The sequence below is a fragment of the Amblyraja radiata genome, chromosome 5 (genome assembly GCF_010909765.2).
Source record: "Amblyraja radiata isolate CabotCenter1 chromosome 5, sAmbRad1.1.pri, whole genome shotgun sequence".
In the NCBI taxonomy this organism is placed as follows: domain Eukaryota; kingdom Metazoa; phylum Chordata; class Chondrichthyes; order Rajiformes; family Rajidae; genus Amblyraja; species Amblyraja radiata.
The window spans coordinates 39942991-39967702 of record NC_045960.1 but is presented as its reverse complement, the minus strand read 5'-3'; the positions used below and the strand labels follow the sequence as shown (position 1 = coordinate 39967702).

Genomic DNA, 24712 nt, shown 5'->3' with positions numbered 1-24712 from the left:
AGCAAGAATAGCGGCCGTCCGTGACGCTGCGTTACGTACTAAACGTCAGCGCGTTGGGTTACGGAGGAGTGGAGGATCTTGCTCCATCTGTGATCTTTGGTCGCGTGTGCGGGGCGAGCGCGGCAGTTGCCCGTTCCAACGACAGCCGCTCCACCACCAACGGCCGCTCCCCCCGCTCCACCCCCTCCCCCCGCTACTGCCGCCACTGGGGAGCTGCACGGACGGACGGACGGCCCGCTGCCGGGGGCGCGGAGGTGAGACGGGGAGGGGGTGTGCACACCCGCGGGGCTAGGGAGAAGGAGCGGCTTGTGGACAGGGAAGGGTGCGACCCAATGGGGCAGGGAGACGAGGCAGTGGACGGGGGTGAGCCGGGAGTGTGTGGGGAGGAGAGGGGTAGAGCCCCGGGAGTGTGAAGGGTAGCAGTGGATCTGGGGGATCCATGGGTGGAAACACAGGACCAGTGCTGGGTGAGGGGACCCAGATACAGCATCAGATTCAGATTCAGATTCAGATTCAACTTTAATTGTTATTGTCAGTGTACAGTACAGAGACAACGAAATGCATAGAGTATAGTACAAGTGTAGGGATGGTTTGCAGCCGGGAGGAGATGGATGGGGGGGGGGGGGGGGGGGGAGAAGGGGTAGAGAGAGGATCCGGGTAAAGTGTGGCGAAGGAGTGGAAAACAAGAACAATGTAGGGATGACACAAAATCATGCTGGAGTAACTCAGCGGGACACGCAGCATCTCTGGAGAGAAAGAATCGGTGACTTTTGGGGTCGGGACCCTTCTTCAGAATCGTGGTTGTTGTTATTTATGAACTGGTTGCTGGATTTTGCCAAGGGTTGGGTTGAAGGGAGTAAAACCTGAAACAGAATATTTTGCATTGAGACAGGAATTGAGAGAATATCGATTGTGGCAATAGATTGATGGGTTGGGATCATCAACTAACACTCAGGAGCTTTCTTTAGGGTGGGCTGCAATGTGGAGCTGGAAAGGTAAACTCCAGAGCTGAATGTGAGGCACAATCCCACCATTAACCTTAGAACTGTTTTGAAAAAAACACCCTGTAGTCAAACTCAAATAGGATTTACTGCTACTTGAAAGTCTACTGTGTTTTCATATGGTCTGTGGACGAAGTGTGCACAGCTGAAAGCTACAGATCCCAGATACCTAATGTGGTCCCTAATTAGTTGATCTTTGTGGCAAGTTCCCAATTATATGACCCTGACGTCAGAAGTGGGAATGTTTACTGATTGCTAAATATTCAATTGCATTTGCTGCAATTTAGACATTGAACCAGTTAATGTTTACATTCAGGCGTGGACTAAAGTAGCACGTTTCATTTGCGTGGCATGATCACGAATAAGATTAACTATCCCTGATTTTCAATGGCATTAGTTTAGTTTCGAGATACAGCGCGTCAACACTTTCGATGTTATATGTCCCTTGGTTCAGACATCTGTTTGGTGGGAGGAAAAATGGTCAGTTGCAATATAGGTCAAATACATTTTTGGTGCTTTGGGAAGAAATGCATTCAAGGGTTCAGAAGGAAAATCAGCGATGGGAATCTTATATTGCTGTGTGTATGCTGTCTGCCATCAGAAAGTGAACAGAAGATGGAAGAAATTTTCAGGTGTGCTGCAGAAAGATCCTAAGCAGAGAATACATGTAAAGAACAAAGATTTTCTGGAATATGTGTGAGCATAAGAAAGAATGCAATGAAAGATTGTGTTCTATGGGAAGAAGTGGGGTGTATTCAGCGTGTATCCAACAAGCATTTGTGCAATAGGGATTCGTATCATTGCATATTTAGAGCTTTGAAAAAGAATCATGTCAAATATGAATAAATGTAATTGTAGTACAGTAAAAAATAGATGGGGGGGGGGGGGGGCTAAAGCAGGAAAAACAGTGAATGGACAAGGTTATTCATCCAAGGAATAGATTCTCATGCACGTCATTTCTCAAGGGGGAAGAGAAAAAGCCTTGGAGGTAGAACTCCCTGAATGATTCATGCAATGGAAATCGAAACCAACCTGCTTTCACAACTTTTGTGATATGTGTTAATGTTGTATATTGGTGAAAAACAAGCTTAATATGAAATGCACAGATGAATGCTCAAAATAAAAATGGGTGACGATGCAAAGAGTATAGTAGAATTGACAGGTAAAATAAGAAGCCACTTAATCCTAGAGTACAAAAATAGTTATTTAGATGCAGTTTATTTTTGGGATATTCAGAGGTCATGACAGTACCATTTCAAGTTGTTTAGAATTCGAAGAGTTAATGGAGAGTATAAATGTAGAATGGGGATGTTTCAAGAATAAAAAATAAGAAATTGTTCTGACCTGGAACTGTGTTACTAAATATGAGGTCAAATAAAGCAATGATCAGTGGTTGGTGCTGCATCCTGTTCTTTTCCTGAATTTATTGTGCAGTGAATGCCGTGTCTGTTTTGCCTCTTTATGTATGGAATGTACATTACTACTCTGGGAGGAACAGTTTGGAAACTTGATTGTGATCTTACAGAATGAATGAGCAGGCTCAAGGGGTGCGATGGCCTACTTATATTTCTTATGTTCTTATGATGAAATAGAGCTGGGTGTTATTGGAAAATGTGTAAAAATGAGACTGGTAGAAGGAGAGTTTGTAAATGAGAAATAGAAGAGAGCTTGAAATGTGGAACTCTGGAGGTAACTACAAAGCAAAAGGTGAAGCCTTGTCAGGCAGCAATGACTGCACTGAATGGAAGCCGTTGAGTCTTATTCAACTGAACTACAGTTGAGATATACAGGCATTTAGGTAGACCAGGGCTGATTAGGGAGAGTCTGCACGGTTTTCTACGTGGGAGATCGTGTCTCACGAATCTGAGTGAGTTTTTTTCAAAATGTATCCAAAAAGGTAGATGAGGACAGCTGTAGACATTGTACACAGTAAACCATCATTATAACAGACCATGGGAGGGAGCGGTGTCTGTTATTGCCGATTGTTCCCTATAGATCATAAGAGATCATAAGTAGGAGTAGAATTAGACCATCCGGTCCATCAAGTCGTCATTCAATTATGGCTGATCTATCTCTCCCTCTGAACCCCATTCTCCTCATAACCTCTGATAGCCGTACTAATCAAGAATCTATCTATCTCTGCATTAAATATATCCACTGACTTTGCGTCCACAGTCTTATGTGGCAAATAATTCCACGGATTCACCACCCTCCTACTGAAGAAATTCATCCTCATTTCCTTCCTAAAAGAACATCCTTTAATTCTGAGGGTAAGACCTCTAGTCCTAGACTCTCCCACTAGTGAAAACATCCTCTCTACATCCATTCTATCCAAGCCTTTCACTATTCTGTACGTTTCAATGAGGTGACCAAATAACCAAATTTATATATAACCAAATAAAGGGGTATATATATAAGCTAGTTTCACCCAAGGTCGGATGGGAAGAAACGCGGCATGAGGGGGGATTTAAACCAGGTGAATCTGCCCACTGAGGAGCCGCAGAGCCTCGTACCCCACACGTAGTGCACCAGGGACAGGCTCGGTACTCGCGCTGCCTTCATGCTGCTCACTCTCCGCAACCGGAAGCATGTAACTTAGCGCCAGCTCATTGTATAACCTGGCGGAAGCAGGAGTCCATGCAATGAGTATCTTTCAGAATTACCAGGCGACCGAGGCATCCGTTGCCATAGTCCAACATCCCGGCACCTCGCGTTGTTGCAGCTGCTGGAAACCCGTGCCCAATGCAAAGCTCTTCAAGAACGATTTACTGCTCGCTCTCTCCCCGCCTCCACCTTTCCACTGCCCAATGCAGATGAACGTCTCGCACCATAACCAAAGTCTGTTATAAAATAGTTTATAATAACGAGACTATATGGATTTCAGCAAAGGCATTTGACAAGGTTCCACATCCACATGGAAGGTTAGCTGGATAGAAAATTGACTTCTTGGAAGGAAGCAGAGGGTGATGGTGGAAGGTTGTTTTTCTGACTGGAGGCCTGTGCCTCAGGGTTCGGTGCTGGGCCCATTGCTGTTTGTTATCTATATTCATTATTTGGATGAGAATGTACAGGGCAAGATTAGTTAATTTGCAGTTAACATTAAAGTGGGAGGTATTGTAGATAATGAAAGTGGTTCTCAAAAATAGCAGCAGGATCTTGATTAATTTGGCAGGCGGGCTGAGTAATTAATGGAGTTTAATAATGTTAAGTGTGTGGTGTTGCACTTTGGGAAGTCTAACCAGAGCAGGAACTACACAGTGAATGGCAGGGTTCTGGGGAGTGTTACAGAGCAGAATGATCTATGAGTACAGGTATATGTTCCTTGAAAGTGGTATCACAGGTAGATAGGGTGGTCAAGAAGGCTTTCGACACATTGGTATTCATCAGTCAGAGTATTGAATATAGAAGTTAGGAGATTATATTACAGCTGCACAAGACATTGAGCGGCCACATTGTGTGACAGGGGAACTGAAGGAAATCCACATTAGGCAGGGAATGGTGTTGGATAGACTGATGGGACTGAAGGCTGATCAATCCCCAGGGCCTGATGGTCTGCATCCCAGGGTACTTAAGGAAGTGGCTCTAGAAATCGTGGATGTTTTGGTCACCGTATTTTAGGAACAATTTTCTTTTAACTGGAAGAGTCCAGAGAAGATTTACAAGGATGTTGCCAGGACTCAAGGGACTGAGCTATAGGGAGAAGTTGAGCAGGCTAGGACTTTATTCCTTGGAGTGCGGGAGGATGAGATATGATCTTATAGAGGTGTAAAAGATCACGAGGGGAATAGATAGGGTAAAGGCAGTCTTACCCAAAGGACAATGGTTTAAAGTGAACGGGAAAGCATTTAATCGGAACCCGATGTGCAACTTTTTCGCACTTGGGTATATGGAACAAACTGCCAGAGGAGGTAGTTGAGGCAGGTACTATCATAACGTTTAAAAACACATTTGGTCAGGATAGATTTAAAAGGCTATGGGCCAAACGCAAGCAGGCGGGACTAGTGCAGATGAGGCACATTGGTCGGTGTGGGCAAGTTGGGTTGAAGGGCTCTTTTCCACGCTGTATGACTCTTATGATTCTATAGCAGTGAAAAAGCGTTGCAACAGGATTTCCTGTTCAATCAGATCAAAGGCTGAAATCAGATTAAGAAGGGGTAGACTTCATTTATCACTATGAGAAAGGACTGTGACTGTAAGAGCCCCAATTTAGGAGCTTCTTATTTAATGGCTACGAAGAAGTTGAAATGGACATTGAAAGAGGTTTGTATGGATTTGATTTGAGAACAGTGACAGGTTTGAATGAGTTAACTGCAGATCAGATCCTGGGATTAATGGGATGGGATTAATCAGTATAAAAATTAAAGCGAAGAAGTACAACGTAGCAAAGATGAGCGTGAAGCAAGAGGATTGGGTAATGTTTAAAGAACAACAGAAGATAACCAAAAAGACAATACGGGGAGAAATGATGAGGTACGAAGGTAAGCTAGCCAAGAATATAAAGCAGGATAGTAAATGTTTTGGTATGTGAAGAGGAAAAAATTAGTTAAGACCAAAGTCGGAGACCGTTGGAAAAAGGTGAATTTATTATGGGGAACAAGGAAATGCCAGATGGGTTGAACAGGTACTTTGGATCTGTCTTCACTAAGGAGAACACAAACAATCTTCCTGATATAGCAGTGGCCAGAGGATCTGGGGTGACAGAGGAACTGAAGGAAATCCACATTAGGCAGGGAATGGTGTTGGATAGACTGATGGGACTGAAGGCTGATCAATCCCCAGGGCCTGATGGTCTGCATCCCAGGGTACTTAAGGAAGTGGCTCTAGAAATTGTGGATGCATTGGTGATAATTTTCCAATGTTCTATAGACTCAGGATCAGTTCCTGTGGATTGGAGGGTAGCTAATGTTATCCCACTTTTTAAGAAAGGCGGGAGAGAGAAAACAGGGAATTATAGACCAGTTAGCCTGACATCGGTGGTGGGGAAGATGCTGGAGTCAATTATAAAAGATGAGATAGCTGAACATTTGGATAGCAGTAACAGGATCGGTCCGAGTCAGCATGGATTTACGAAGGGGAAATCATGCTTGACTAATCTTCTAGAATTTTTTGAAGATGTAACTAGGAAAATGGACAAGGCAGAGCCAGTGGATGTAATGTACCTGGACTTTCAGAAAGCATTTGATAAGGTCCCACATAGGAGATTAGTGGACAAAATTAGGGCACATGGTATTGGGGGTAGAGTGCTGACATGGATAGAGAAGTAGTTGGCAGACAGGAAACAAAGAGTTGGGATTAACAGGTCCCTTTCAGAATGGCAGGCAGTGACTAGTGGGGTACCGCAAGGCTCGGTGCTGGGACCGCAGCTATTTACAATATACATCAATGATTTGGATGAAAGGATTCAAGGTAACATTAACAAATTTGCAGATGACACAAAGCTGGGTGGCAGTGTAAACTGTGAGGAGGATGCTCTGAGAATGCAGGGTGACTTGGACAGGTTGGGGAAGTGGGCAGATGCATGGCAGATGAAGTTTAATGCGGATAAATGTGAGGTTATCTACTTTGGTAGCAAAAACAGGAAGGCGGATTACTATCTTAATGGCGTCAAGTTGGGGAAAGGGGAAGTACAACAGGATCTGGGGGTTTTTGTACATCAATCTATGAAAGTAAGCATGCAGTTACAGCAGGCAGTGAAGAAAGCGAATGGCATGTTGGCCTTTATAACAAGAGGAATCGAATATAGGAGCAAAGAGGTCCTTCTGCAGTTGTACAGAGCCCTAGTGAGACCACACCTGGAGTATTGTGTGCAGTTTTGGTCCCCTAATTTGAGGAAGGACATTCTTGCTATTGAGGGAGTTCAGTGTGGGTTTACAAGGTTAATTTCAGGGATGGCGGGACTGTCATATGCTGAGAGAATGGAGCAACTGGGCTTGTACACTCTGGAGTTTAGAAGGATGAGAGGGAATCTCATTGAAACATATAAGATTGTTAAGGGCTTGGACACACTAGAGGCAGGAAACAAGTTCCCGATGTTGGGGGAGTCCAGAACCAGCGGCCACAGTTTAAGAATAAGGAGTAAGCCATTTAGAATGGAGACGAGGAAACAATTTTTCTCACAGAGAGTGGAAAGTCTGTGGAATTCTCTGCCTCGGAGGGCAGTGGAGGCAGGTTCTCTGGATGCTTTCAAGAGAGAGCTAGATATGGCTCTTAAAAATAGCAGTCAGGATATGGAGAGAAGGCAGGAATGAGGTACTGATTGGGGATGATCAGCCATGATCACATTGAATGGCGGTGCTGGCTCGAAGGGCCGAATGGCCTACTCCTGCACCTATTGTCTATTGTCTATTGATACCAATGGTGTATAGTCATTAAATTCTGTGCTGTATGCATGAATTTAAATGAAGCACATAAAAATGTAAGCACACTATAAAATGCATATAAACTCTAAAGAACTGATTCCCTTGTCAGTTATTTTAAAGTGTATCAGGTGGAGAGCCAAGTCTCTGAGCCTGGTAGTGAGAGTAATCAACAATAATGCATCAGTAATGCTGTAGACCTGCTGTTGCTCACTATGTGACTCGTGTGACTGTGTTGTGGTCGTATCACTCACTTTTTTTGATCAGTAATGTTTCATGCCTGATTGAGTAGTCACGTTTAATGTACTGGGAAGGATATCTTGAGTGAGAAATGAAGTTTTTGTTTGGTCCCAGTGCTTTGCACCAAAGAGAGATTAAAAAAAATTTTTTTAATGTTTTTACAGACTGGTGTGATTTCTTTCTTATGGTTAGTACCAGAACTTAGTTTTAAAAATGGAACTTTTCTTGCTTCATAGATACTGTTTTATGGAATTTTGAATGTGAGCTGAATGTCACCATTGTAGATGTTATTTATCCGACGTTGACTATATCCACATTTTACACAAACGTTTGTGGATTTATTCATTCTTCTGCAATGTTATTGAAGAGCCTTTTTTTAGGTGGTTTTCTTGATATTTATGTTTCTCCTAATGATACTAGAAATCGGTTTTGCATTTTGAGATCCACCCCATAGATGATGAATACTTGGTCAAAGTAATTTAGTTTTCTCTGGAAGTAGTAATGAGTGAAATGTTGCTCTTCCACATTTATATTCAGTGGTTTCATATTTATGTAAATTTATGTAGCATTAACCTACTTCTATCTGGTGTCTTTCGCTGTTTAGTTTTAGTTTAGTTTATTATTATTGTCATCTGTACCAAGATACAGTGAGAAGCTTTTGTTTGCATTTGTCCAAAGAAAGTAAAGACTATATGTGAATAAAATCAAGCTGTCCACAGTGCATAGATAAATGGTACAACATTTAGTGCAAAGATACAGCATTGAAGTCTGTTAAGGTCTGATTAAAGATAGTTCAAAGGTCCCCAATGAGGTAGATGGGAGGTCAGGACTGCACTCTGGCTGATGAGAGGACTGCTCAGTTGCCCATAACAGCTAGGATGAAATCATCCAATGCCGTGTCCTCTAATCAGAATAGTTGCTTTAACTCATATTCTTTACTCTGGTTATTTCCAACTTTGTTCCTCCACCATCTCCATATTCGCAGTTTTCCGCGTCATTCACACCAGTGTATTCTTAGAATATGTGTGTTTAATTTTTGGGCAGGAGAAAAAGTGATATTAAATTTATTTTTGCTTTATTTCAGGTTATAAATCCATCTACACAAATTACATTTGCAGAGAAGGACATTTTAAACCTGATGGGATCTCCAGTTTGCACATCTACATGCTATTGTCTCCTTTCAAAATAAAGCATTAAGTGCCTGTCCGTAGAAACAGCAGGAAGTTTTTGAAGATGTAACTGATAATCGCAACGTACATAAGTACACTGGAAATGATTAGAAAATAATCTGTGCTATGATCCCGCTCAATCCAGCAAAACAATTTCTTAGATTGCTTGATTTCTGGGTTCCTAAAAAGCATTATCGCAAATTTGAGACGTTTTTTTAAAAACTTTTCAGAAATGTTAAGATTTTTGGTATAGTCAACGAAAAATCCTCTTTGACAAATGGTTAATTTGCATGGTTTCAGAACTCTAATTTTCTCCACCTACAACACAAAGCTCTAAAGTGTTTGAGACTTCCAAAAGAGGTGGTGGTTTTTCTATCATTTTGATAGTTAAACTAATTTTTTTCTTGTGCTTGACGTATAATTAAAATAGACTTGTGGATATAACCAGCATTTTGAGCATGTCATCATGGCTAGATTTCGGAGAAAAATGTGGATCACATTACTGCTCTTTCTTTTGTTTGTTTTTGGTGTCATGATGGGCTTGAAGACGCTGAGACCTGAAGGAGTCGGGTTTGTAGATGGTGTAGGACTTGAATTATTGCCACATCTTCGATATCGAGCTGATCCCAGTAACCGGAAATCAAATATCCCCAGTGCTGAAAAGCCAGCTGAAAGTGGAACTCTTCCCCGTAATTCAAAAATGGAAGGACTACATAGCGTGACACGTGTTCCCACGTCTGATGAAAATCTTGACAATTTTCCTGCAGTGAATTATGATTTGCATGCATTTTATTACTCGTGGTATGGAAATCAACAGTTTGATGGGAAATACATACACTGGAATCATCCACTGGTACCCCACTGGGATCCTAAAATAGCAAGCAGTTATCCCAAAGGAAGGCATAATCCTCCTGAAGACATAAGTTCCAATTTCTATCCTGAGTTAGGAGCTTATAGTTCCAGAGATCCAGCAGTCCTCAATGCACACATGAAGCAATTCCGAGCGGCTGCAATAGGTAATGTAATTGTTATCACAATAGTGTTGAACATTTTATTAAATATTGTTTAATTAATTATTAATTCTCTTTTCCCACTCCTGCTTTTTCATATTATTTGACCAATATTTATGTCAGCAGTAGCTGAAAGATTAATAACTTTTATGCTTCTAATATTTATGGTCAGCCTGCAGCCAAAACCTTGTTAGTTTCTGAGATTGGTGGTACGGAGGGCAGAGCAATAGTTTCAGAAAAGGATCACCAATCCAGCGTTGGAAATCTGTTCTATAAATTGTAGGTGGTTTGGTTAATTATTGTCACATGTACCAAGATACAGTGGGGAAAATAAATTCTGTGTGCTAACCAGGCATATTGTACCACACGTGAGTGCTTCAGGTGGTGCAAAGGAGAAAATACCGCAGAGGATAGTGTTCCAGCTTCAGAGTAAGTAGATTTCTAAAGTGCAAGAGCCACAATAAGATAGATTGGAAATTTATCCACGGATTCATCCTGAATTGAACAGTCCCTTGGTTTAATTCAGTTCTGTTTAGTTTATTTTCAAGTGAACCGAGATACGGTGAAAAGCTTTTGTTGCGTGCTAACCAATCAGCGGAAAGACAATACATGATTACAATTGAGCCATTTACAGTGTAATAACGTTTAGTGCAAGATAAAGTCTGATCAAAGATAGTCCAAGGGTCACTAATGAGGTAGATAATAGTTCAGGACTGCTCTCTAGTTGTGGTAAGATGATTCATTAGTGATGCCAAGAGTGATAACAGCAGAGAAGAAACTGTTCTTGAATGTGGTGGTACATGCTCTCAAGCTTTTGTACCTTCTGCCCCATGGGAAAGAGTAAAAAAGAGAGTGACCAAGGTGTGAGTAGTCTTTGATTATGTTGACTGCTTTCTGGAGGCAACATGGTGAAGATGAAGTTAAGTGTGGGGAGGCTGGTTTGTGTGATAGACAGGACTGAGTTCACAACTCTCCACACCTCTTGTCCTTCCGAGCAGATTAGTTGCCAACCCAAGCCGACATGCAGCCCAATAGGATGCTTTCTATGGTACATCGGTAGAAATTGGTTAGACACCAGAGACATTAAATTTCCTTAGCCTTCGGAGGAAGTAGAGGTGTGGGTGTGCTTTCTTCGCTACAACATCAATGTGATTGGTTATGCTATGCATTGGAAGGTTGTTTATACTGTGTGCATACTGTACTATATAATGAAGGAGGTGACATAGCACACAGCTTATAATACAGGTGTTATAATACATTCCTTGACACATCCATTATATCTGAAAAATAATGAGGGACTCGAGTTGAAGATTGCATTTATAAAAGGAAAGATATTTTTAATTATTAGAGGTCTAACTCGGACTTGCTTTATATATGGTATGGAACCTTGTATGGGTGCCATTGTCTAACATTATTAACAAGAAGATCTCAGTTGGGTTTTTGTGCTTACCGATATTCCTATGTTTTTGAGTAGCAATCGTAAATTACTTTTGAAAACATCTTATTTAAATATCTCCTTGTTATATATTTATAAAAATCATAACCTGTAATTTCTCAATGGAAAAACATTGCATGCATGCTTTAAAACTTATTGTCCAATTCTGACGTGATTATCAGCATAGATCAATAAATTCTAAAGTATGCATGCAATATTTTTGCTTTGAAAAATTGTGAATTTTCAATGTTACTGTTGAATTGGCAGTATTGCAGCAGACATTTTTAACAGCAGGATGTGATTACACAATTAGCAGCTGTTTTTACCAAAATTATTTTGCGCATGAGAGCATCTTGTGTACATTGATTATTAGACATTATTAATGCATGATATTTTCTAACAGTTTTGCGTCCTGACTTATTTTCAGCTTTATTTTATTTAAGATTGTGATGTTTGTACCACAGATTTACATTCTCTATAAATTGTGAAACTCTGAAATGCTCTATAAATTGTGAAACTCTGGAATGTTTCATGTTATAGTCAATTGAAATAAAATGCTTAAGGGAAATGTTAGTGTTATATTCTTTAGATAAAGTGAACAGACTTAATAGAGAATTATTTGGTTTATGCTAATATTCTGCAAACAATTTGGCAGTGCTTCAATTGTATTCATTTAAACTATCTGTAAGGATGTAATTCTGTTTCCTTGAATTACCAGGTGTGGTGGCCCTGTCCTGGTATCCACCTGGATTGTTTGATGAGAATGGTGAGCCCACAGAAGGTCTAGTGCCGGCCATACTGGAAGCTGCACATAAATATCAGTTAAAGGTATTATTCAAATCTATTTTTACATCTTGGGTTAATGGTAAAATGTCAATGGCATTATTATTGACATGTGACAATCCTAGCTGTGTAAAGAACTGGAAGCAGGATTAGTCATACTTAGCAGTTTAACTATGTGTACAATGAAAGATTTGTTTGTGAGGACAATAATCCATGGGGCTTGAGTGATCCTATTAATGGTATTTTTTGTGTATACAAGGAACTGCAGATACTGGTTTACACAAAAAAAGACTGCTGGAGTAACTCAGCAGGTCAGGCAGCATCCCTGAAAAACATGGATAGGTGATATTTCAGGTCGGGACCCTTCTTCAGACCTTATGCACTGGCTAATTGCACAGTAATGGCATCCAAGATTCTTTGTACAATCTGGGGTGAATTGTTGTTTTCTTCCCAATGTGTAGTCTTTTAGTGATGTAGGGCATATGACGAAGCCCTTGGTTACAAATGTGTGGTTAAGTGATTGGAAGTAAAAACACCATTGAGGGAAGCAGCCACTGACTTAATCATAAGCAAATCTGGGTACGGCATCCAGAACAGTTACTTAACGGAGAAATTGATTGTGTGTTGAACCTGCAGGAAGGGATCAATAGATAAAGCACAATAGAATGATAGTTATTGGAAGTGGGAATTAAAGATGACTTTGGTGGGGGATGAGTGGTAGGTGGATGGAGTGTGGAATATTTTATTTGAAGCTTTTTTGATATTTAAACAAAACTAAATGGGTGAAGCATAAAACTTGGTGTTAGTCCTATGGCTTTTATTTTTATTCCCTATTGTCAAACGAGATGAGCTGATGTGAAAATTCTTAACATGGACTGTTCGTGACTGTTTCGATCTAGTGATAGACTAGAACAGCAGTATATTTCAATGCCAACTTTAAAGGGAATTTATGTATGCTCTGTATGAAACACAATGATTTTGTACGTACATTCATTCTTTCTGGAGGGCTGCACTGTTCAGGCTAGTGCCTCTCGGTGCCAGAGACCCAGGTTTGATCCTGACCTTGGGTGCTGCCTGTGTGGAGTTTGTATGTTCTCCTTGTGACTGCGGGATTCCTCCAGCTGCTCTGGCTTTGCTTCCACATCCCACAGATGTGCGGGTTTGTAGGTTAATTGGCTTCAGTAAATTACCTCTAATGTATAAAGGGGGTGAATGGGAAAGTGGGATAACAGAACTAGTGTGAACACGGCGATTGGTTGGTTTGGACTCGGTGGGGTTTAGGGCTGTATCTCTAAAGGCTAAAAAAGCATGAAAGTGTGATTTATCAAGATTAATTGAATTCTTGAAAAATACTACTAATCTGAAGTGTGAAAGGAAAATATAGGCCAATGAACTTCATTTTCCTATAAGGATAATAAATGTGTTCTTATTCATACTATTATTCCATTTTCATATTTCCTTGTTATTACAGACCAGTGTTACGTCCCTGTATTAATATCCAAAAAATTTTGGGGTTTTTTGTTCAGCAATAATTTCCTGCTGGTTCAGGATTTCTGTACCCATACTTTGCCATCCTTGCACACAATTTGGTTTTCCTCTTTATCTAGTGACAGGACAGTAGCAATCAGTTGGCATGTTGGCTGGATGCCCCTTTGCCTTCCTCCTTGATTATCTTCTGCGTGGTAGCTTTGTATGCCATAGACTGCCCACACTGGATACCCTTTCTCCACATTGATAAACTAGGCCTGCTTTCACTCTGCATCGCTTAATTATTTGTGTGGTAACCTCATCTTATGACTTGGGCAGGTCTTCTGCCAGTTTTGCTATTCAATTTCAATATTGCAAGTTGTATTTCTGCCCTTTGAATAGAGTTATTTCCCTCTGTCCACTGTGTTTTGGGGATGGGGGAATTATCCCACTTGTGTTGTCTGACAACACCATTATTACCCTTGCCCCGAAAATGAATTTTCCCATTGTGATCTGCAATGCAGTACCCTGTAATAGATCTATGCCAATTATGCACTCTGCATCTGTGGATATTAGCAAAGGTACAATTCATGGGGGTTCATTCCCCACAGCCATACATGTGTACTTTGTACTGCATGTGTTACCGCATGCCAACATCCATTTATACTCACTTCAGTACCACAACTAACCTGGATTACCATGTACCACCTCATTGGGATGGCACATTTTTCTTCCTTATTTTTCTTGAGCATATATTTATACTCTGATTCAGATGATTTTCCAAATGCCCCCCATCTCAATGGTCAGGGTCCCAGTCTTTTTTTAATGATGTGCACACTTTAGCTAGACACACCTGGCACTGCCTCCATTTTGTTTAAACTGTTGAATAGTAGCTAGGCAACATTACAGATGACATTAATTTATTTTGGCTCAATTTTTTCTGCCAGTTCATGGGCAGCTTTAGTTGCCTCAGTCAGTGCTAATGTTGCTTTTCGTATGCGGCCAGTTCCCTTTTCACCTTTTATGTAGTACAAATGCACTGCATATGCTGCTTTATACGAAAGACACAAAAGAAAGGCCCAGACCCAAAGCATTTTCTCCAGGGATACTGCCTAACCCATTGTTAATCCAGCATTTTGTGTTTTCCTTTTTCAACTCGTTTGTTTAGATTTCAAGTACTCTATTTTTGGCACACTGCTACCTTGGTACAGTAACAATTATCCATCCCACTATTGGGAGGTTTTCGATCTATTTGGGGAAGCCTACTCCCTTTAAGTATTTATAATTGAGTATGGTAGCTTTTCTGGCTTATCTTGCAATTCTCTCACCCAATACTTGGGTGACCCCCATTTACTCAATACATTTGCCAAGTTACCAAATCCCTCAGTTGTCCACCCACTCCTGGACATGAACGGTCTCGGGTTTCGGCACTTTGGTCGTCTTTCTCAGCATTTTCACTAAATCCTGCTGATCGCACTAAAATGTAATGACACAAGCTGAGGATTCTGATCAGTGGTGGAGAGGGTGGCCTGCAAGTAAGAATGAAGCATCAGGGACTATGCCGCCCCCTCGTGTCGTATTGGCCAATGTACAGTCCCACAAAAATAAGATCGAGGACATAGGCAAGGTTGCTTTAGCGAAGGAACATGGAATGCTGTGCACTGTGTTTCAGAGACACGGCTCACGTCCAGCTCTCCAGATTTGGCTCTCTAGCTGAAGATTTCTCAATCCAATGCATGGACTGGACAACATCATTGGGAAAAGGGAAAGGTGCAATGTCTACTTTGTGATAAACTCTTCGTGGTGCTCAGATGTAGCGGCCTTGTCCAACTCCCACTCCCCGCACCTGGAACAGTGAAGTATTTTATACCTCCCTTATACCTCTGATATCCATCTCCTTTCACCTCCATTATCATAATTGCGGTCTTCAACCAGGCAGATGTTTCGCTAGCAGTGGAGGAACTGTACACCATGGTCAACAAGGAACAAACAGCATGCCTCAATGCCTTTCCAATCACAGGCGGTGACGTGTCCATCACCAACATGATGGACATCAACTATTTCCTTCCTGGTGGTTAGGAAATGACTTTAAATTATTTAATAGAAGTAATAAAATGACAAAAGATGTTTAATGACTTCTAATAAATAATTTCCTAACCACCACCAGCCAATATCCTACATTACCGGAGGATCAAATACTCACAGCCATTACTACAACATCAAAGATGCCCTAAATTTGGTAAATCAGACTACATGGCTGTGCTCCTTGTTCCTGTATATGGGCAGCCACTGAAGAGTGCATCTCTAGTGGGTAAGGATTACACAGAGCTGATCAGGAGATGCAGAGGAGTGACTCCGCGACTGCTTGGCATTGAACGACTGGGCGATGATTAAGATCAACAGCAACAGTCTGAACAAATGTGTCACTTTGTTACTGACTTCATAAGGAAATTTGTGGACGAGTATGTTCCCACCAAGATCAAGAGTGTTCCCGAACCTGAAACTGATTGAACCAGGAGGTCCACAACCTACTGAGGGCCAGATCTTGGGCATTCATTTTGATGATACAGAATTGCATAGGAAGCACCAGTATGATCCATAAGGCCTTCTGAAAACCAAAGGAACATTTTTGGTCTAAACTGGAGGAGATGAACATTCATCAGCTGTGATGTAGCTAGCTGCATTCTTAAAACCTACGTGGATCAATTGGCTGGAGATTTTGCAGAAATCATCAACCTCTCAATACTAAGGTCCATTGGTTCCATCAGTATTAAAAGCACTTCAATATCACTGATACCCAAGAAGACCAAGGTGACATGCCTCAATGACAACCAGCCTGTGATGCTAACATCTGTGGTAAAGTGCTTTGAGGTTGGTATGACATCACATGCCTTGGTAAGGACCTGGACCTACAACAGTTTGTCTACTGTCACAAAAGAAAATGTGATCTTTGTTATGCTCCACTCTGCACTGGACCACTTGGGCAATCAAATCGTGTAATTCAAACTATTGTTCATAGACTACAGCATAGCGCTTACACCATCCTCCCCTCCAATCTTATCAAACTCATAGAATTGGATCTCTGTTTATCCTTATGTAAATGGAATTTCCTCATCGGTAGATCACAATCAGTATAAATCGGTAACAACACTTCTAACCATCAACATGGGAGCACCACAAGGCTGTGTGTGCCGTTCCCTGCACTACTCTCTCTGTACCCATGATTGTATAACCAGACACAACTCCAATGCCATCTTTAACTTCATCACTACTGTTATTGAACGAATAACGATGGCTCGGAGAACAGGTCAGATTGAAAATCTGATCGGTGCCAGTATAGCAATCTTGCTCTCAACATTAGCAAGACCTAAGAGCTGTTTGTTGACTTCTAATTTGCAAACAAGAAAACTTCATGAAATTGGGGAAAATGAAAAGTAATTCTCTATTTGCGTAGATAAATATGGCCAGCAGTGTTTGCAATTCACAGCGTAGTTGTTCCTTGCCTCAGTCGTCTGATTAACTTGATCATTATAAATTAACAGTGTATGCTATTTATACATTTTATCTAGTCGGGTTGTTATTCAGCTAGTGCTTGAAGGTTGCATCATAGTCGTACAGCACAGAAACAGGCCCTTCCGACCAACTCGTACATGCTGACCAAGATGCACATCCACACTAGCTGCACTGGCGGATCGAGCACAAGTGTTCAGTGAAATAGTTGCCGACTCTACACTCGCCAATGTATAGGAGACCACACCTGATGCAGTAGATGAGATTAGGCCTCCTGTGCATCAGTGAAACCAAGCGTAGACGCTGTGACCGTTTTGCTGAACACTTGCAAGCGGTTCACCAAGGCCCACTGGATTTCCCGGTATGCAGCAGACGGAATAAAAGAATGGTGCCAGTAAGTGGGCTATGGCCTCGCCCTCTGTGGTGCTGTTGGTATTCTGAGGTCTGCTGCTGGTGCATGGGAGCTAAGCAATGGCTGCAGGAGTTGAGGGAATGGCGCACCTGCGGGTCTGTGTCCATGGAGTGGGCTGTGGGAGGCCCTGCAGCAGCCAGGTGCTTGCACAGGTTGACGCACAGCAAAGGACACCGACAGAATCAGCAGGCCAAACCGACCCCTGCAGCATCAACTCGATGCTGCCATCATGTCCACGGACCTTTATGGCCATGTTAAGACTATTTTAAGAACTTAAAATTGAAGGGCACAAGATGGCGCCACAAGCATTTCAAATCTGTGTACGGTTCCGTGCGGTTCCCGGAGGTTTTTGTCAGTCTCCCTTCCTGCTTCCACTACCTGCAACCTCCGGGAACCGCACGGAAACCTTGGGTGGGGCGCAAAGTCTCCAGAGGTTTCCGTTCAGGTTTCCTAAGTGGGACGGGCATTCCCAACCAATACAATTTTTTATTTGAGTGTGCTCAACTGTAGTATAATTTTACTGGATTCAAAGTCAATGTCAATTTTATTCGTCACATGTATGCAAAACAATTTTATTCGTCAATTGTATGCAAAACAGCAAATTTCACTATCTAGGTACATATGACAATAAAGTACCATTGAATAAAGTTCCAACCTGCCCAATCTCTGCAAGGTATCATTGAAATTAAATGGAATCCAGAAGACATGTTTTTTACCCTGTGGAAAAACTGCAAAGAGCATCTAATTGAGGCGAATATTACATGCACCTTTAATCCGATGCTGGCCAAGCAAATAGGTAGAAGGCAAATAAGTTATACTGACAGATGTAAATGAGGAAAACCAAGATGTTTCTGTGGTCCAGAATTAAAGCAGAACCAAGATTACAGAACTGAGTGCGGCTCAAAGGTTGGTATAGGTTTCAGTTCATGGGTTACTGGCATTAATATTGGGAAATGAAGGAGCTGGTGTGTTGGGATGGCTTTCACTTTAATTGCGCTGGGCATATTGTCCAAGTGAAAGTGAATAACTACAACTGTAGATAAGGCCTAAAAATAGTGGTCTGTAGAGGAAGGTGAGTGCTGCAGGGAATTTCAGAAAAAAAACAAGCCAAAGTAGTAGTGTAGATTCGGCCTGGATCGCCTCAGCGCAGAGGGAGAACAAGGAGGGAAGAGACAGAGACTAAGACTTTTGCCTCCATCACAGTGAGGAGGTGCTTGGTGAACTCACTGTGGTGGATGTTAATTTGTGTTTATTGTATGTTTTGTTATTTATTATTATTGTGTATGACTGCAGGCAACGAAATTTCGTTCAGACCGAAAGGCCTGAATGACAATAAAGGAATCAAATCAAATCGAGTGGCAGATTGGGTAATGATAAACAGAATTGTATCATGGAAGGACAGTGCCTACAATTGTCTAAGAGTACAATTCCAATTAGTTAGAACAATGAAAAGTGGCAGAAAGGCAAGTTTAAAGGCTCTACAAAAGCTGCTAGCATTCAGATAACAAAATCAGTGAACTAATATCAAAAGTGGAAGTGGAAGTACAGCCATTATGGATGCATTGTGTAGTAACCAAAGTTGAGACTTAACTAATTCAGGAAACTGTCATGGGGGCCCCTCGCATTTTGCAACCTATGGCATGTTTGTTTTTTTTTTAGTTCTAATGACATTTACTCTCCAAGGACACTGCTGTGTAGTTACTGCATTTTCTGCTTTTTCCAACATCTGCAAACTCAAGCGGAAAACTGCATTATGAGGCAGACATAATTTCCGTGAAACGATTGCTGTCTGTATTTGCACTAATTTTTTTTTTTTTCGAAGGTCACCTTCCACATTGAGCCATATGAAGGAAGAGAAAATAGTCTGTACAATAATTTGAAATACATCATTGACAAGTGAGTCATTTTTTATATTGTACTTCAAGTAATGTTTCTGGCTTATGTAAAAAATATAAGAATGATCTTTTTTACAAAACAAAATAGTATGCCAGTTTAGTAAAATTGGGTATTTTATCAAGGTCCTTCCATTTTCTAGTGTGAACTAGATCTAGAATCCTATCAGGGCACAAATTATTATTGGTTTTCATGGAAGGAATTGCAGACGCTGGTTTAAACCAAAGATACAAAATACTGGAGTAACTCAGCGAGACAGGCAGCATCTCTGGAGCATCTCCAGAAGAAGGGTCTCGATTCGAAACGTCACCCCCATTCCTTCTCTCCAGAGATGCTGCCTGTCTCTGAGGTGCTTTACTGGGTTTGGAGAAAGTTATTCGGGCCGTTAAGGACTGAGGGTCCAATGGGTGGGGTGGAGGTGGTGAAAATAAATACAATGAAATCCACACAAAAAAAAAACTATTCTGGGAAACAATAGATGCCTTTTACTCACCAGCAGTAGACCAAGTCAAATGGAGTTCTGCTTAAATTAATTCTGAGACGGATCTTGCAGTTCAATTAAAACCTGTGCAGGTTTCCTATCCTGCATATGTGCAGAACAGTCTTGCACAGGTGACTTCAAAATATGCATTATTTGGAGTTTTGTCATTGCTCATTGCTGATTATCCTGGACCGAAAATCTAGAAATATGTGATTGGCATTTCAAGCAATAAAATGGCATTTAGTGACTGAAGTTTTTTTAAATAATTATTACAGCCCCTCTCAGTTGCATATCCTCCTCAAATTTCATGTTCTTAAAATCGATCATAAACAGCTGACTGGATCCGCCACCATTTCCTTCACCTCTAAATTGGATAAAACAACTGTTAGTGAATGCTCTGTGCTCCCTGTCCTTTACCCAGTGCATGGTGACTGCAGTGCAAAAATCCAGAAGTTTGCCAATAATGTTTAGTCTCAATAGTGTTTAGTGATTGCAATTTTGATCAGAATTATATTAAACGGAATGTAAAACATTGCCATATTAACATTATTAGGTAAAATGCACATGGCATTCCTAATGTAGGTTGCTGAACCAACCATTGTTTTACTGTAAGTATTACATATATTGATAGCAAGTATTGGGCTGTAATATTGAAATTTGGTACATCAATCATGGTAACATGTTATGACTGGCACTTATATTCTTTTATTTTCACAGGTATGGGTCCCACCCAGCATTTTACAGACGCAAAACCCACACTGGAAGAAACCTTCCAATGTTTTACATTTATGATTCGTATTTAACAAGCCCAGGATCTTGGGCCAACCTTTTCTCTAAGTCAGGATCAAATTCTGTTAGAAATACTCAATATGATGCACTATTCATTGCTCTAATTGTTGAAGAGAAACATAAAAATGAAATTATTCAGGCTGGATTTGATGGAATGTATACATACTTTGCAACAAATGGATTTTCCCATGGTTCTTCTCATCAAAACTGGCAAACAATAAAAGATTTCTGTGACAGCAATAACCTAATGTTTATCCCAAGTGTAGGGCCTGGGTATATAGATACCAGCATTAGGGCTTGGAACAATCATAATACAAGGAATCGAGTCAATGGCAAGTACTATGAGACTGCTTTCAGCACTGCCCTTCTAGTTCGTCCAGAAATAATCACCATAACTTCTTTTAATGAGTGGCATGAAGGAACTCAGATTGAAAAAGCAGTTCCTAAGAAGTCAAGTCAGATAGTTTATCTGGACTATTTGCCTCATAAACCAGGCATCTACCTAGAGCTAACTCGTAAATGGGCAGAAAAATTTCGCAAAGAGAAAGAACAGTGGCTGATTTGAATGTTTCTAGCCTACAGGAATAAAATAATTTAGAAAGTTTACAAATGGTAAAGTGGTAACTTAAAACCGTCCAATTTTATATCAGAGGGCCTCCTTTACCTTATTTAGCATTGTTTAAACTGAGTGTCTACAAATAGTTCAATAATTAAAAAGAGCCTGCAGGCACTATGTCCATTAATGTTCAAATAGTCATGAGTAGTCCTTCCCATTCAGTCTCTCACTTGCCACAGCACAATTTAAGTATCTATTCTAGACTTTACCGTAACATTATGTTTTGCTGATACTGCATGAGGACTTTATCCATTGGACTAATAGTGACATTTAATTATCAAATTATTTGAATAATAAACCTATAATTTCTTGTAATACTTAAAACAGTGTCACAGCTGTTAGCTGCTGTTTCACAGAGCTAGATACCCAGGTATGATCCTGATCTTGGGTGTTGACTGCAGTGTTTGCACGTTCTCCCTGTGACCACTTTGGCTTCCACTGGGGACTCCAGTCTCCTCCCAACATCCCCAAAACATGTGTGTTTGTAGGTAAAGCGGCCTTTATAACATTATGTAAGGAATGGATGAGAAAGTGGGGTAACGTGGAACTAATGTAAACGGGTGAGCAATGGTCAGCGTGGGCCAAAGGGCCTGTTTCCTTGCCATAGATCAGACAATCTTTCATTGAACTTTATAGATACAAAGTACTTCAGATGCTAGTATCTTGAGCAAAAAGCACATAGTACTGGAGTAACTCGGTGTGTCAAAAGGGTCCTAACCCAAAACGTCATTTTCCATGTCCTCAGATGCTACCTGATCTACTGAGTTACTCTAGAACTTTTTTTTTTCATTGAACCAACTGGTTTTTGATAATAATCCAGATAGTATCACTCAATGTTAATTTATATTATTTCTTGTGGGCAATAATTTAAGCAGGTGGTTGACGTGTTCAAACTGAGCAACAGTAGAACCAATGGAATCAGCATTCAAAACTGAAACATTCCTTGTGTTTGAGGCATTTCTCAAATTTGATAACCTATCAACTATTGTATTGACATTATTTAAACATCCTTTAGCCTTCTGTGCGGCTAAAATATAGACTTATAATGGTAGAGCCACTGAGCATGAATTTCAGAGTTAACACTTGAAATATTTTTATTTATTTTACTGCACCTGTGCATTTTCATTTATTTGTTGATCAAGAATTGAATGACTATTTGATTGTAAGTTGAATTATTCGGTATTTTTCGGTTGATTAATGGTGACATTTCACTTCTTAAATTCTATGGTTGTTGAATTAGGTTAACAGCACACCAAGTTATTATATACATCCCTAAGGATTCCATCTGCATTTCACAAGCACCAAATCTCTGGTATTGCTGCGTTTAGAGTTTGCGGAGGCTATTTATTTTGTGGGGTTTTATATAATAAATAAAATTAATTTAGAATTGTAAAGAAACACTTTCTGTTGGTATATAACCTTTTGTATTAATCTGAAGGCCCACATACCAAATATACACTGAAAACTTTGGGATTATACGTCCAATGTGTACCAATGGACAGCCTTTAATAGTACTTGGGTGGACTAGGCCAGTGATATTTTGTGCTTTTTTTACCCAAGTAGCATTCAGAAATAACATTCTGAATGCATTGTTTTCTTAGAAACCACTGGTTGCTGTTTGCAAAGTATTCATTTTTGTGAAAAGAATACATTATTTGCTGAAAAACACAGGCATGTGAAAAAACAATACAGGTATCTGGAATTAAAGAGCATCACTTTGAATTAAACTAATTTCAATATAATTGGACTTAAGATTTAGTAATAAATTTAAATCCTAGTTTCCCTTTTGCCATCCACAGCATGTAAGGGCACTAAGGTGTGGAGTAATATTTTGTACAAAAGATTAATAAGATCTGATGAAAAATGACATGCACTGATTGTTTGTAATAAGAGTCCACCTGTATTATTTTGAATCTTGTATTGGCTCAGCAGAAATGGACTATATTTTTAAATTTTCTGGTGTTGAATAATTTTAATGTAGGAGAGATTACTGAATAATTGCCACTGCAGTATATTTTGTAAATCCCAGATTCTACAACAGGCTTAATTTTACATATCTATTTCATCCAATATTCCAGTCTATTAAAGCGATGTTTTCAGGTTTCAAATCTGAAGCAAGACAGTTAGAGGCTCATAGTTATTTAAAGTGTGAATTACTGAATGCAACATACTTCAACATTATGGGAATGTAGCAGATTTTCCAGTATTATTTTAACTCCAATGCCAGTTCTTAAATGATCGTGGTTAATTTCTGTACTATTACTTCCAACATTTTGATCTAGCTATGTGTGAAAGAAAAATCTTGAGGCCCTCACTCTTCAGTAAAAGTTGTTCAAACATTTTGAGTTTTCAGACCACAACTATGTGAAATTCAATGTTGCACTCACACATGACACCACTATCATGCAAAAGCATTTTGTTTCAGACTGATGTGGTACTGTATAATGCAAGATCAGTCAAAAGATTATAATGTACTATACTATGTTTATGATGCATGAACCTCTAAAATTCAAAAAAATAAAAACCCATACCACTGTAAATTGACCTTTTATGTTTTTGATTCACTGACTTTGAACTTGTTCAATGTATTATTTCTTTGCTGTATGTATATACTTTGTGTAGGGTTGATTGTCATGGGATAATTTTCAGTACACCAATATATTTCAGCCTTGCTCCTGTGGTGTATGATACCGTTTCAACCACATTTCTTTCCTTAACTTTATACAAAGTATATAATTGAATATTGCATATCTTTGTTTTATTTATAGATGTTAATGATTGGTTTTACTTTTTACTTGTAATGTGAATTCATTGTGTAAAGGTGCCTGTTTATAGAGCTTGAAAAGTTATGATGCCACCCGTTTACAACATGGAGTTGTACACCCACCATATGTTAACGTTTCAGGTTGCAATGTTTTAAGGGTTGCACAGCTGGTAGAGACCTATGGCTCACAGCTCCACTGTTGTAGGTCCAACCCTAATCTTGGATGGAGTTGGCGGATTTTCCCTGTGATCACAGGATGTCCATGTGCTCTGGTTTTCCTCCCACATCCCAAAGAGTGGGTTGGTAGGTCAATTGACCCCTGTCAATGGACCCCTGATGGGTCAATTGACCTAGAATATAGATAAGTGCATGGATTAAAATGGGATGAGTAAATCAGTGATTGGTGCAAATGTACTGGGTAAATGTAATTTAAAATGAGAGTATCTGGAATTCTATACCCTGGGTTGTTTAGGAGACCATTTAGCCAAATCATTTAAAGAGGAAGTAGTTATGTTTTTAGAACATAGAACAGTACAGCATTAGAACAGGGCTGTCAGCCCACAATGCCTGCTAAACATGATGCAAAGACCTTCTCATCATAGCCATATGCCTATTCAAAAGCAGGTCTGCCAACTCTCATGCATTGAGCATGAGAGTCACGCATTTCATGAAATTCTCACGCTGATGACAGGACACCCTCCACGCTCACCAATGAGAATAGTTTTCTGTCGGTGGGTTTCCCGTAAAGAACAAGCAATTTGATTGGCTTAAGCCAATCGCACACTA

At 40.3% G+C, this 24712-nt stretch overlaps 1 protein-coding gene across 3 annotated transcripts; it reads left to right on the top strand.

Moving 5' to 3' along the window:
- manea (mannosidase endo-alpha) lies at positions 1 to 23702 on the top strand. Of its 3 annotated transcripts, XM_033021062.1 has the most exons (6): positions 1 to 254; positions 7762 to 7784; positions 8682 to 9782; positions 11930 to 12039; positions 19206 to 19279; positions 20475 to 23702. In XM_033021062.1, exons 3-6 carry the CDS (start codon positions 9233 to 9235, stop codon positions 21109 to 21111), a joined length of 1371 nt encoding a protein of 456 aa, XP_032876953.1. In that variant the 5' UTR covers positions 1 to 254; positions 7762 to 7784; positions 8682 to 9232; the 3' UTR covers positions 21112 to 23702. The 3 variants fall into 3 exon arrangements, with proteins under 3 accessions (XP_032876953.1, XP_032876954.1, XP_032876955.1); XM_033021063.1 differs by lacking the exon at positions 7762 to 7784; XM_033021064.1 differs by lacking the exon at positions 1 to 254 and having other exon boundaries at positions 7451 to 7784.
- Positions 23703 to 24712: the final 1010 nt, after the last annotated feature.

Coding starts and splice junctions, on each gene's coding strand:
- manea (XM_033021063.1), top strand. CDS start 9,233: ATGGCTAGATTTCGGAGAAAAATGTGGATCACATTACTGCTCTTTCTT. Junction 12,040..19,205: donor CACATAAATATCAGTTAAAG/GTATTATTCAAA, acceptor TTTTTTTCGAAG/GTCACCTTCCACATTGAGCC. Junction 19,280..20,474: donor TTGAAATACATCATTGACAA/GTGAGTCATTTT, acceptor TTATTTTCACAG/GTATGGGTCCCACCCAGCAT.